The 14,576-nt window shown below is 41.5% G+C and overlaps 2 protein-coding genes across 2 annotated transcripts in view; both read left to right on the top strand.

Moving 5' to 3' along the window:
* PRKN (parkin RBR E3 ubiquitin protein ligase) overlaps positions 1-14,576 on the top strand; it is a 1,108,857-nt gene that overhangs the window by 904,055 nt on the left and 190,226 nt on the right. The window lies entirely within an intron of this gene.
* Positions 1,919-14,576, top strand: part of LOC125996205 (cAMP and cAMP-inhibited cGMP 3',5'-cyclic phosphodiesterase 10A-like) — a 61,731-nt gene continuing 49,073 nt past the window's right edge. The window contains exons 1-5 of the mRNA XM_049765149.1: positions 1,919-2,101; positions 3,316-3,366; positions 4,913-4,971; positions 8,095-8,146; positions 11,646-11,788. Coding sequence (XP_049621106.1) covers positions 1,919-2,101; positions 3,316-3,366; positions 4,913-4,971; positions 8,095-8,146; positions 11,646-11,788 — 488 coding nt within the window. The remainder of the gene's footprint in view (positions 2,102-3,315; positions 3,367-4,912; positions 4,972-8,094; positions 8,147-11,645; positions 11,789-14,576) is intronic.

Genomic DNA, 14,576 nt, shown 5'->3' with positions numbered 1-14,576 from the left:
CTAGCAAGTAGAAGCAGAAATAAACAGATGGGACTCTATTAAGCTTAGAAGCTTCTGCATCTCAAATAGTGCTGAGGATATAAAAGGAAAAGTGCCAAGGAAATAGTACCAAGGATACAAAAGCCACCATGGAATGGGAGAAACTATTCAACCGATACCCATCAGATAATGGGATAATATAAGGTATAAAAGGTACTGACAGATCTTAACAAGAAAAAAACATTTAACCCCATCAAAAAATGGGATGAAGTTAATAGACACTTACTCAAAGAAGAAATAAAAATGTCCAAAAGGCATATGTGAAAATGTTCCACATCACTACTCATCAGGGAGATGCAAGTCAAAACAACAATGTGGTATCAGCTTATGCCACAGAGGCTGGCACACATCACAAAGAACAAGACCAGTATGTGGTGGCAGGGATGTGGGGAAAAAGAAACTCTCATTCACTGCTGGTGAGAATGAGGTCCAGCCCTTATGGAAAACAATATGGAGATTCCTCAAAAAACTGGAAATTGAGCTCCCATTTGATCCAGCTTTATACTACTTCTAGGTTTATATCCTAGAAACACACACACAACACAGACACACAAGCAAAATGCATACACAAATGCTTTCTGCACACCTATATTCACTGCAGCACTATTTACAATAGCCAGAATCTGGAAGCAACCAAGATGTACTTCAACAGATGAATGGCTAAAGATATTGTGGTACATATACACAATGGAATATTTTGAAACTGTCAGGAGATGAAATCATGAAAATTTTTATATGGATATATATGTCCATCTATATATGGATGGATATGGAAACTATAATGTTGAGTGAAATAAGTCAGAGGGAGAAAGATAGACAAAGAATATTCTTACTCATCTCTGGGTTTTAAGAAAAATAAAAAGCCATTGTTATAATGCCCAGAGACTACTGTATTGAGGGCTAGATGGACCAGTTCATGATATGAAGCTCACCACAAAGAGTGGGGAGCGCACTTAGAGAAACACTAACAACTATCAGGACAATGTTAATAAGTGAGAGAAATAGAATGCCTGCTTCGAATACAGGAAGGGGGTGGGAGAGGAGGGAGATGGGGTCATTGGTGGTGGGAACCTTGCAATGTTGCACTGTTAAAGAGGTGTTCTTTTTATGACTGAAACTCAACTACAAACATATTTGTGATCATGGTGGTTAAATAAAGATATTTATTTAATGGCACAGGTTATAACATTAGAAAATGATAAAAAAATGGAACAAAAACTAGATAGACAGAAGTAAATAACAAAGCGTATAGCAGATATCCAAAAAACAATTCAAAAGATTAATGGCACTCAATTATTTTTGGCTCTGCACTCAGAAATCACTCCTGGGGGTTCTTGGGGGACCCTATGGGATGCTGGAGTTCAATCCAGGGTCTGCTGTGGATAAAACGAAGAATCTATTCACTGTGCTATCTTTCTGTATTTATCTAATTTTGACTTGGGGGCTACATGTGGGTCACTCCCAGTTGGTGCTGAGGGTCCCCCGCAAAGGGTGCCGAGAGACCAGAATATCTTGCCTTCTAGCCTGAGTACTCTTTCCATTTCCCAAATAGAGACATTTTCTGCATCATCTTTCATTGTTTACCTTTGGAGCATTGATTTTCTTGTGCTTGGAGACAAGAGGAGCTCCCTGGTGAAACAGTTAGGGTTAGGGTTAGTGTTGGCCAAAGAAGCATGAGCCTTTCTACATGTTTTGTCATGTTGTACTTACATGTTTTATTTTTGAACTGAAGCCTGCAGTACACATTAGTGCAGGGTTGGATTTAGGATGCATGCTAATAACTGAGCATTTTCTACAGAAAGAGCTGCAGAGGGTTAGCTTGTTGGGACTTCCAAGGGCAGGGGACCTTGCATGGATCAGAAAGCAAGTCTCAGGCCTGATGTGTTCCCTCCCATCTATGGTTCAGGACGAGCGGTTTCCGAAAGGAATTGGACTGGAAAGAGGGACTCACATCCAGTCAGTCCTCTGCTTGCCCATCATGACCACCATTGGGGACCTGATCGGAATTCTGGAGCTGTATCGACACTGGGGCAAGGAGACCTTCTGCCTCAGTCAGCAGGAGGTGAGCTAGTCTGCCTGACCATTCTCAGGCTGCAAGGTAGGCTGCTGAGTTCCACACACCTGTTCTTTTTCACCAGCCTAGAGGGAGGACAGACTGGAATTTCATGACATGTTTTCTCATCAGAGGGCATTCAGCAGTCATTCGGGCATTCCGTGAATGGGCATTCAATGAACACTCAGAGAATTTTCTGTTGACACTCAGTGGGCAGTCAGTGAGACCTCAGTGGGCATTCAGCAGCATTTACAGCACCAGCTTGGAAAACATCAGCTAGGCTCAGCAGGGGAAAATTTGACATTCTGTGTCCCTGAAAGTGTCTCTTCCCAGGTTCTGCCTTGGCTCAGGGTCCCTAATGAGGTGTTTGTAGACTAGAACTCTGTTCCTAGGCCTAACCAATGCCCTTGATCCTCAGAGTCTGGGTTGCTAGTATTCTGGCTCCCCCCATACCCACCTCTGAGGGAAAGGGCTCCTCTGAAATTGAGCCCAGACCAGCATGGCTGCTCAAGGACAAAGCACCTACTGTTTCTGCTTGCTAGCCTGTGCTCACAGTTGCTACTTCCTTCAGCAGCACCTCAAATGTGCCTCCCCCCAATTCTAAGACCTCTCCTGAGCACAAGAGAAGCCCAAGTTCTCCCCTGATCAGACACCTGATCCTCCCTGAGCACTGCAGAGTAAGCTGCCTCTCTCCATTTTTCTTTTTCCTTTGTGTCCCCAGTTTTCCTCCAGGTTCTCTGTGATCTGACACATCTGCCTCCTGTTCTCTACTCTATTGCTTTTGTTTCCCTGGTGCTCCCCTTCTAGTACTCTGTTCTGCTTCTGACATTCCTGTCCTCAGGTCGGTGTCTAGGGCCAAAGAAAGACCCAGCGAATTTTTGCTAATAAAGAAATAATAAAAGAAACAAATACAACTCATCTGAGAACTGCTCAGCCACATTTGGGAAATAGTTTATTGTTCAAAAGTGGCCATTCGGGATCTTTTTAATAATAATCTTGGTCAAGCTGATAAAAATAATTTATACTGAAATCATTGAATCCTTGTCACCCAAAATCAAAAGAAAAAAAGAGAACATATTTGGTTGTAGAGAAAAAGACCTTGTAGACAGGAACTTTCTTGCAAAACCTGTGCTTGGCAATAACCAATACTTGGTGTCTGGTACCCTTGGGGGCCTGGGTGCGACCTGCAGGCACTGATGGACTCATTTCTTCCTTCCTTTCAGGTGGCAACAGCAAATCTGGCCTGGGCTTCGGTAGCAATACATCAGGTACAGGTGCGTCTCTGAGGCTAGGGACAAGGTTTGAGGAAAGTAGGACCCCATGGAGACAGCTGGTGGGCAAGAGATGCTGCTTCCTAAGGAGCTTCATGTCTGCCTGCTTTTATTACTAAAAAGTCTTCACTAACTCAGTATTTCTTGTGATAAATATCTTATCATTGTTTTAATATCTTTACATTTAATTTTTAAATCATTCATTTAATAAATGGTATCTATCCCATTAATATATTTCTCTTCCATAGAAGACTCTGAAAAATCTCTTTCTAGCTGTTGTGACATTCTTACATATTATTTTCTAAATGAAAATAATCCCCTAATCTCCCTTTTTTGTTGTTGTTTTTGGTTTTTGGCTCACACTCAACAGCACTCAGGGGTTCCTCCTGACTCTGCACTCAGAAATCACTCTTAGCAGGCTCGGGAAACCATATGGAGTGCTGGGAATAGAATTGAGCTTTGTCCTGATTGGCTGCCTGTAATGCAAACACCCTACCACTGTGCTATTATTCTGGGCCAAACTCACCGGTTTATGAAAATACAGGTCTTAGCTTTAGCACGCCTGTTTACCTAAAAAATGCTATTAAACTTGAGACATTCCGAACTGCTTCTATTTTACTGAGAGCAACCAGGATCGTTGAAGAGCCAGAGCATCAATAAGGTATTATATTCTGCTCTGCATTTTCTAGTTTTATTTTTTTATTGTTATTTTGTTTTCTCTCAAGTTAGTATTTTTTTAAATCTTTGTGTGTGTGTGTGTGTGTGTGTGTGTGTGTGTGTGTGTGTGGTTTTTGGGTCACACCTGGCAGTGCTCAGGGGTTATTCCTGGCTCCATGCTCAGAAATTGCTCCTGGCAGGCATTGGGACCATATGGAATGCCGGGATTCGAACTGATGACCTCCTGCATGAAAGGCAAATGCCTTACCTCCATGCTATCTCTCTGGCCCCGCAAGTTAGTTTATTTTAATAAACTTGGATTAATAAAAACTATGATAGCAGGTATATATACAATATATAATATATAGAATATACAATATAAGGTATGTGTGTATATATACATATATGTATATATATGTATGTATGTATATATATATATATATGGGGAGAGAGAAAGAGAGAGAGAGAGAGAGAGAGAGAAGACATTAGCCCGAAGGAGCATGGACTTTTGTTGACTAGGCTGGCCTCAAACAAAAATGGCAGTGCCCAAGGACCATAAAAAATATCAAGTTGTCCCACAAGTGACACTGACTGAGCATGCTGCATCCTGCTGGCTTCATTATGTGGATTCAGAGGCAGGAAGCAAGGTCTGAGCTTCTTTATGGCTCAGTAAATGTCAGCTCTGTCCTGGTTTACAGTGATGAAAGAGGATAAACGACATAGACCATTCACTCACTCAATACATTCTGAATTGGTACAGATATCAGGATTCCTTTATGGCTTAAATCATTCTGCTCCTCATTATAAGACATGGGTGGTCAATAGAATCTCACATTTTAATTCGTGCCTAAGTAGAAGCTTCTAGAATCAATGAATATTCTTTTTTCTGCAGGTGTGCCGAGGCCTGGCCAAACAGACTGAACTGAATGACTTCCTACTTGATGTATCAAAGTAAGTACTTGTTTCTGGGGATAAAGTTGCTTTATATTGATTGTTGCTTTCAAGAAAGTGGGATTGGATTCTCGTGATGATGGGCCATTCTGACCAACAATGGCGGATGAAGCTTTATTGCATGGTATCCTAGGCACATTGAGGTTAGAGTTACTGTCTTACCCACATCTTTTCACAAGAGAGGGATTGAAGGCACATAGCATCATGTTGCTCATGGGAAATGTGATGTATGATTCTAGAAAATGGAGAGTCATAATGAGAAGAACAAATAATTTTATTTGTTTTTGCTTTGGGGTCATGCCTGGCAGTGCACAGGGGTTATTTCTGGAGAGCTTGAGGAACGGACAGTATGGGATACAGAGAATCCAAACTTGCTTGGCCAGGTGCAAGGCAAATGCCCTTCACATTGTGCAATTCTCCAGCACCAAGATGTGATCATTTTTAGGCATTTCTAGGTTCATATTGATGTTGCTGCTAGAAGATCATCTTTATCTCTGCTCCATATACTTAAATCATTAAGGTCTAAAATTTGACCCAGAATGTGGTAACTTTAGGTTCATCCAGAACGACAAGTTTGCTATGATATTGAGCATCTTTTCTCCAAGCCCAGCAAAAGCAGCTCACACCAATTCTGTTTAATATGTCATGTTGGTATTATTTCTTTACTCATAAAGACATCCATAGTTCATGGGGAAATAGACTGAAAAAGTAAAGTTCAAGAAGTCCAGGGACCCTGAAAGAACTCACTCAGTCCCTTGCCAGCAGTCTATCTCGAGACAGAATTGGACTGTATCCCTGTGGCGAAGTTGCCATAGTCTGCATTCTCCAGAGAAGGAAGTGGAACAGCCTTCAGGTGATGAACTCAGGCACTGCATGGGGATCTCCAAGTCAAGGGATCCTCTTAGAGGACATTTGGCATCTTTTGCCCACAGCCAGGCCATGGACTTTACCTTTTTTTTTTTTGATATATTTTCTTTTTTTATTGTTTTTTGGGCCACACCCTGTTACACTCAGGGGTTATTCCTGGCTATGCACTCAGAAATTACTCCTGGCTTGGGGGGACCATATGGGATGCTGAGGGATCAAACTGCAGTCCTTCCTATGTCAGTCGCATACAAGGAAAATGCCCTACCACTGCACCACCGTTCCGGTCTCTTTGATGTATTTTCAACCACACTTCAGATTTTACACCCCAGCTCTCTGCCCAAGAAGCACTCCTGGTGGGCTTGGGAAACTGAATGGGGTGCTGGGGATCAAACAGGGTCAGATGCATGCAAAGCAACAGTGTCCTCCCTGCTGCTATGTCTCTCGCTCCAACCTTACTATCTTCTGTGCATTAAAAGCCTCATGGTCCATGGCAATTAAATGCATCCTGAACTTTAGTGAAATAATTTAAATAGAACAATTTATCCTTAGTACAACATATCTGAACACTGGTAATTTTAGAGAATTAGCTAAAATAGCTAACTGAAAACAGTTACTTGCCAGTAGATCATGCAGAGAGCACCTTTCACAGAGCCTTTGTAGCATCTTTCGATCATAGCTACTTATTTTTCACCTTTAATTATTTACATTTGGGGATCAGGGAATGGAGAAGATAAGGAAAACAGATTTATCTTTTAATATAGATACACCATAAAAGCCTCCAAAGCATTTCATTGCTGTTCAAAATAATATGTACATTAATGAATGTAAATGAATTAGTAATGAATATATAAATAACAAACATATATATTTAACAATGAATATATCACAAACACTACAATGATAAATATATGTAATGATAAATATGTAGTGAATATATAAAATGATAAATACATAATTAATATATTCATGATCAATATACATTTTTGGAATATATAATGTATAAATTATAAGTTTTATATATGATAAAACATAAACATTAATATGCTTTTTGGATATTAGTGATTACTAATATATTACTATTTTTGCGATTCCTGTTTTGTCTTTACTTACACTCATATTTCTTCACCAGTGAATTAAATTTCTTTCTCCATACAGCTTTATGACAGTTTGACTGAAACATTATTTTTCTGATCATGATTTAAGTATTTCAATTCAATTTAACATATTCAAATGTTTATTTTACTTTTCAAGGTTGATGAAAGTAATATCGTGAATATCAGTTTATTTCTTCATAATTTGAGTTGAAGTTACAAATTTTTTACATTCATGCTTGCCAGTATACTACTTTTTTTTGGGGGGGGCCACACCCGTTTGACGCTCAGGGGTTACTCCTGGCTATGCACTCAGAAATCGCCCCTGGCTTGGGGGGACCATATGGGACACCGGGGGATCGAACCGCAGTCCTTCCTTGGCTAGCGCTTGCAAGGCAGACACCTTACCTCTAGCGCCACCTTCCCGGCCCCAGTATACTACTTTTTAATGTGTATTCTGGAATTAGAATCTCTATACTGAAGATTATGGGGAAATTTATATCTTTCACATCATACTCTTAGGAATCATGCTAAGTAATTTAGTCAGAAGGGAAGGGAGAGATAGAGAATGAGCCCTCTCATGTGTGGGACTTAGAGATAAATAGCAAGGTAGAACAAAGATCCAAAAGCAGCAAAATATGGGAACTCACCTGCACAGCTGAATTGTGTTCTTGGAGGAAAGACGGTGGGCACACTAGTAATGGGTGTGGGTTTGGAATTATGTGCATCAGAAACCACCAATAATATTGTAAATCACAGATTCTCAATAAAGTAAGTAATTAATATTATTAGGGGAGAGAGATAGCATCTCACACAGGGCACTTGCTTTGTACGCGGCCTCTCAGGGTTCAGTCCCCAGTAGCACATTCGGTTCCTTGAGCTTTGTCAGGAGTAATCTCTGAGCAATGAACCAGAAATTATTAGCCATGAGACCAACCAGGTAGGATGCAGAAACCAAAAATATAAGAATAAAAATAATTTTATATTTTTGTTGTTACTAATTCATGCAAAGGACAAATAGTAGCAGATATCAAGCAATGAGCAAAAACTTTTGTTTTGATTTATATCTACACAAAACTGGGAAATGCATTCAAATGTTAACATATTCTGTGTTGCAATTACATTAGTAATCTGGAAATGACCATTTTTCTTTTTTCTTTCCTAGAACATATTTTGGTAACATAGTCTCAATAGATGCTCTACTTGAAAACATAATGGTAGGTTGCCTTTTGTTTGAAAGCCTATTTTGTGTCTCTTTTATATGCTTGTCCTAATAATTTATCAGACCTAGAGGCTGTAAGAAAGAAGATGAAGCAGTGAGTGAAACTCAGTGAGTGGCTTGTAGGCAGCATCTGGATTCATTCACCACTGATGTTAATGTTGGGGAGCCCTTGAGCAATGTTTTGAAAAATTGTCCGAGTTTTTTCATTCTTCAGTGAAGAGCTACACGTTGGGAAGATGCTGTGTTTCTTTTACCTTCTGCATGTGGCCCCTCTAGGACCCCTACTGAGTCTTTGAAACTTGGGTCATTCGACTCCATATTGCTCTTGGCCATGCCTCTCCTCAGGAAGGCACCGGGCACAGGAAGTGGAGTTTTCCCTGTCCAGGTGGGCAGTTTTTATGGTCAAATGAAGGGCAGCTGGTGGAGGGCATGCTTTGTATGCCTGGTTGTGTGTATGTGTATATACATACATATGTGTGTATAATGAGGATAGACATATGATATGTATTACCATCATTGAATCACCAGACACACAGTTACAAAAGTTGTTGATGGTTGAGTTTCCATCATACGATGTTCCAACAATCATCCCTTCACCAGTGCATACTTTTTGACATCAATATCTCTAGTTTCCCTCCTGTCGTTCCCATAACCAGTTTCTATGGCATACATTTTCCTATCTCTCTCTGTCTCTCTCACTCACTCACTTTCACTTTCTATCACTTTCTTCTTTTTAGAAACTAAAAGGAAATGTTTTGCAATATTGCTACTTGAACGGTATGTGCTTAACACTTACCCTCCTTTCAGCATCCAGTTCTTGTCCAGAGTAATATTTTTCAGTTATCATTGCCAGAGTGTCTATTCTCTGTCCTAACTGATCTTCCACCACCTTGTGGCAAGCTTCCTATCATGGGCCAGTCCTCTTGGCCCTTGTTTCTATTGCCTTTGTGTATTCTCATACTAGATTTTTTGCTACCCCTCATATGAATGTGATCATTCTATGCCTGTACCTCTCCCTCTGACTCATTTCACTCAGCATGTTGTACCCGTATAGAAGCACAATTCATGTCTTTATTCTTCCTAACAGCTGCACAGTATATTATTTCTCTTCCTTCCCATCTTCTCAGTCTTTCTGTATAATGATGGATTACCTTATCTCCAGATGCCGTAGCTGGATAATGAACTTCATGGGACATATTGAACAGAAAAGAAATAGTTAAGAAAGTCAATGAACAGGAATGATGATATTAAAGCCCAAAAGTTCGTTCCAGTAATCTTCTATAATATACACTTAGTCTGAGTTCAAGTATGGAACCCACAATTTACTGACCCTATGAGGGAAGACAAGGTCAGTTCATTCCTATGGATCTTAGTTTTCCTTTGATGTAAATTAGAGATGAAATGTTCCCTACCTAGTGTTGCTGTTGTAAAAACCCAGCCAACAAATCCTTCTAATGGGCATTAAAGTGTAGCCTGGCATATCATATACAGTGATTACTGTGAGTTAGTGTCAGATGAGCAGCAGAAAAATCCCAATGTCAACTGAACATGGAATATTTCTGCGAGATTGCACTGTGGTATTTTACAATGTACTATGAACACTGAGTAGCAGGCTAAAGGACATGTGCCATAGTGGTGATGACAGAGGCTGACACCAGAGAAGGCTTAGTAAGTTTGGGTAGGGGGCCAGGTGGCAGAGAGGCTTTGAGAAAATCCAGCCAGGTATTCCAGTTACTTTCCAGCTGTAATAGGGCAGGATGAGGCTCCACTTGCATAGACACAGATGTGAGGCAGGTACTACTATTCCGTTCAGGTGGTGCCCCTCACTACCTCCTCAATGCTGGCACATCCAATTCTTTATTTCTCTTTTATTTAAGCACCATAGTTAGGAAGTTTGATTGAGATTCTTTTCTATAATGTACACCACCCTTCACCAGTGCACATTTCCTGCCACCAATGTCCCCAATTTCTCTTCCTTCCCCCTCACCTGTGTGGGGCAGACATATGACTCCCTCTCTCTTTTTCTCTCTCTCTCCCCCCTCTTTCCACTTTAGACATTGTGGTTTGCATTATTGTCAATGAAGGGATTCCATGCATAGTATATCCCCTTATCTTCTTCGCTCAACACCCAGTTCTTGTTCAGAGTCATCAGTTCCAACTCTCATTGTCATCGTGGACCCTTCTCTGCCCTAACTGCACTGCTCCACTACTTGTGACAAGCTTCCTGCCACGAGCAGGTTTTCCCAGAACTTATCCCAATTATTTCTGGATATTATTACTATACTATATTTTTTCTTATATCCCACAGATGAGCATATTCATTTTGTTTTTCTCTCTCCATCTGATTCATTTCACTCAGCATAATACCCTGCAGGGGTCTCAAACTCAATTTACCTAGGGGCCGCAGGAGGCAAAGTCAGGGTGATCCTGGAGTGCAAAGTCAGTAATAAGGCTTGAACATTGGGGGTGTGTGACCCAAACAACTAAAACAAACAAAACAAAAAATATTTCTCTAGGGCAAGGCCACAAAATGTTGTACGGAGGGCTGTTTGTGGCCCAGAGGCCGCGAGTTTGATACCCCTGCAGCCATCCATGGCTAAGCAAAAATAATAATTTTTTTTGTTTGGTTTTTGGGCCACACCAATGATGCTCATGGGTTACTCCTGGCTATGCACTCAGAAATCACTCCTGGCTTGGGGGATCATATGGGATGCTGGGGGATCGAACCACCATCCGTCCTAGGCTAGTTTGGGCAAGGCAGACGCCTTACTGCTTGCGCCACCGTTCCTGCCCCGCTAAGCAAATTTTATGACTCATTTTTTTTCTAACACCTGAGTATTCCAGTGTGTAGATGTGCCACAATTTATTTAGTCACTCCTCTGTTTGGCACCTATAATTCTTTATCCAGACATCAATGTTTGTGTTATTGAAAATCACTCCTACCTAAAGAGAGGACAGAATGCCTGGAAGGTTTTCTTGCTCTTTCTTTCTTTCTTTCTTTCTTTCTTTCTTTCTTTCTTTCTTTCTTTCTTTCTTTCTTTCTTTCTTTCTTTCTTTCTTTCTTTCTTTCTTTCTTTCTTTCTTTCTCTCTTTCTTTCTCTTTCTTGCTTTCTCTTTCTTTCTTGCTTTCTTTCTTTCTCTTTCTTTCTTGCTTTCTTTCTTTCTTTCTTTCTCTTTCTTGCTTTCTCTTTCTTGCTCTCTTTCTTTCTTTTTCTTCCTTCCTTCCTTCCTTCCTTCCTTCCTTCCTTCTTTCTTTCTTTCTTTCTTTCTTTCTTTCTTTCTTTCTTCTTTCTTTCTTTCTTTCTTTCTTCTTTCTTTCTTTCTTTCTTTCTTTCTTTCTTTCTTTCTTTCTTTCTTTCTTTCTTTCTTTCTTTCTTTCTTTCTTTCTTTCTCTCTTTCTTTCTCTCTCTCTCTCTCTCTTTTTTAATTTCTGATGATGACAACCTCTTTGCAATTCTTTGAATTTCTCTTCGACTTTCATTGTTGGCTTTTAGATATATGCCAAAAACCTGGTGAATGCAGATCGCTGCGCACTTTTCCTGGTGGACCACAAGAACAGGGAGCTGTACTCGGATCTGTTAGATATTGGGGAGGAGAAGGACGGGAAGCCCATCTTTAAGAAGACCAAGGAGATCAGGTACAGCGGGAAGGAGACTGTGGTGTGCTATGCTTGTTCTGAAAAGGGGCTCCATCCCTGTGCTCTCTGCTGGCCCAGGTGCACTGACAGCTCTCACCAGCATCATTCTAACCAGTGATATCATTCTAACCAGGACTTACCTCCTAAAGGTGGTCTTCTGGGAATGGCATTGCAGAGCCAGTGACCCTGGCCTCCTCATCAGAAGCATTAGTGGCAGACCATGAGTGCTGTCTCCCAGAAGCCGCCCTTTTGGAAAGCATATTTGAAAAGCTGGCTTGTGCACTCAGGAAGGTACAGTCTGTGGTGCTCCTGGAGCTCCTCCTGCTGGCCAAATGTTGGGGTGCATGGTGTTACTCCACAGGGCCCAAGGGCATCATCTTGAAGTCACAGTCCATCTCTGGCCAGTAGCAACCATTATCCCAGCATGGCTCTGAGTGTAGTGAGTTCAGGGGATAGAGAAGGAACACAATCCCAACCTCTTTCCAGGAGCACTGTCATGATCTCCCCTCAGGAGTAACATCATGAGAGCCCCACGTAGACTTGCAGAGTTGGCATTGTCCCCAGTGTCCTGGCTCCTCCACGCTCACACTGGCTCTGTCAGGGAGCCTTGCTGCTGTGTGGCCCTTCCGATCACAGGCCTATTCAGGAGACCATGGAGCATGGCTCTGGGGCTGCCAGGCCCCATGGGTGCAGACAGTTGGGAAGAAGATAGATGTCCCTAAAATGGTTTTGTCTTGAGTGCGATCATTTTCTAGAACTTAGTGTTTTGGGGGACAGTAGGGGCTGAATTGGTGAGAGTGTGGGCTGAGTTGGGGCTTGGGGGTCAGGGCTCAGAATAACAGTTGAGGGTCACAGAAGGCAGGGTGGGAGCTATGGCTGGCTCTGCCATGCCTACAGAGGCAGGTGGTGTGGATACGCTTCCCACTCTCTTCTTGCGGCCCATGGACTGTCATGTTACTGATTTCCGAGCTGGTCAGGGAACACTATGAGGGAGGCGCCCTGGAAGCTGCCAGGCTCATTCCTGCAGCAGTAGCGAGTTAATTTTCTCAAATTTCAGTTGTAAAAAATGGAATTTGATTTCAACAGCAAGGACTGCTTATCCTGCCAAAAACTGTGTCATTATTGGGGCCAGAGCAGTGGGTGCATAGTGATAAGGTGTCTGCCTTGCCAGTGATAGCCTATGACGGACCTCGGTTCGATACCCTGGCGTCCCATAGGGTCCCCCAAGCCAGAAACAATTTCTGAGCTCATAGCCGGGAGTAACCCCTGAGCATCACCGGGTGTGAACCAAAAAAAAAAAAAGTGTTATTATGAAAGTCATTGTTTTTAAAAAAGGTATTTATATTATTATATATTATATTATTTTTAAGGTATTTATTTATTTATTTTTTGTTTTTTTTTGGGGGGGGGGCACACCCGGCAATGCTCAGGGGTTACTCCTGGCTGTCTGCTCAGAAATAGCTCCTGGCAGGCACGGGGGACCATATGGGACACCGGGATTCGAACCAACCACCTTTGGTCCTGGATCGGCTGCTTGCAAGGCAAACACCGCTGTGCTATCTCTCCTGGCCCATTTTTAAGGTATTTATGATGAGTTTCAGGTATATATTGTGCAACATTCGTGGGAGTTCCCCGACCCTCGGGGGTGTGGAAATGAAGGTTGCTAGTTATTAGTGGGTTCACTCGAGCAGAACCGACCTGTAAAGAAGAACTAGAGAAATTAGTAAAAGAAGCCTTCAAGACAACGCATGCTGTTCAAAAAGGGAAGTTTATTGTTGTGGGATCAGCTTTTAAGGGCTGAGATATGTCAGAAGGTGTTACAAGTTTTACACCAATCACAGTTACAAGCATTCATTAGCATAAACTGGGGCAGGTAATAGGGAGGGGCAAAGAGGTAGACCTGAGCACGTTTTACTAAAAGGCATAAGATTCAAACAGAGTTCTATAAATTATACTCAACAAGTATAAATAGAAGATCAGCTATAATCTTAATAACGTTTTGCTAACACAAGGGCAGGTTGCTCTATATTTTTCTTTCTGGCTGGATATATTGGGCTGCTCTGAATTACTTTATTTGTCTATTTTCTTTGTTCTCAAGGCATGGGCGCCTTTGGTCACGTGGGTGACCAGATTAGGAATTACTGAGGTGTTTTTATGTTCTAGGTTTATCAGCTAGGCTCCCCACAATATTGTTCCAACATGTCCCTTTACCAGTGACCACTGCCTTCCATCAATGCTTCTGGTTTCCTTTTTGACCCTCCACGATGACTCTGCAGCAGACATTTTGCACTTCCCAACTGTCCCAGTGTCCACTTTCTAACTTAGCACTCCCCAGTCTGACCAAGTGGCCAGTTCTCTAATGAAGGCCAGTGCTGCTGTTGCCATTGGGCTTTTGAAGCTCTTGGGAAGTCATTTCTGATATGTTGATCCTGTATGGGGCAAATAACTTCCTCAACTGTAGTGTGAACTGAGGCCATTGATGATGCAAATGGTGTCAGCTGGGGACTTTATAAACAAGACCATGTGTGTTAATACAAAATGCTGATCTGAACGTAATAAATTAGGAGCCTAACCAGATAAAATTAACAAATTATATTAAGTTAGAGGAATAAAAAAAACTTCAAGTTGTAAATTGTGTAATTTTATATAGTTGTGTTTTGCATATGCTGTGACTTCAAATACCTATAAAGGGTCTCGTGGCATAACGTACAAGATTGGGGATAAAGTGCTTGAAGGTTCTTGCTTATATCTGCATTCCTGTTTGTGTTGTGTCACAAATATTTTATGA

Source organism: Suncus etruscus, chromosome 18 (assembly GCF_024139225.1).
Source record: "Suncus etruscus isolate mSunEtr1 chromosome 18, mSunEtr1.pri.cur, whole genome shotgun sequence".
Lineage (NCBI taxonomy): Eukaryota > Metazoa > Chordata > Mammalia > Eulipotyphla > Soricidae > Suncus > Suncus etruscus.
Note: the sequence above shows the minus strand (reverse complement) of the source record. Positions and strands in the feature narration are given on the sequence as shown.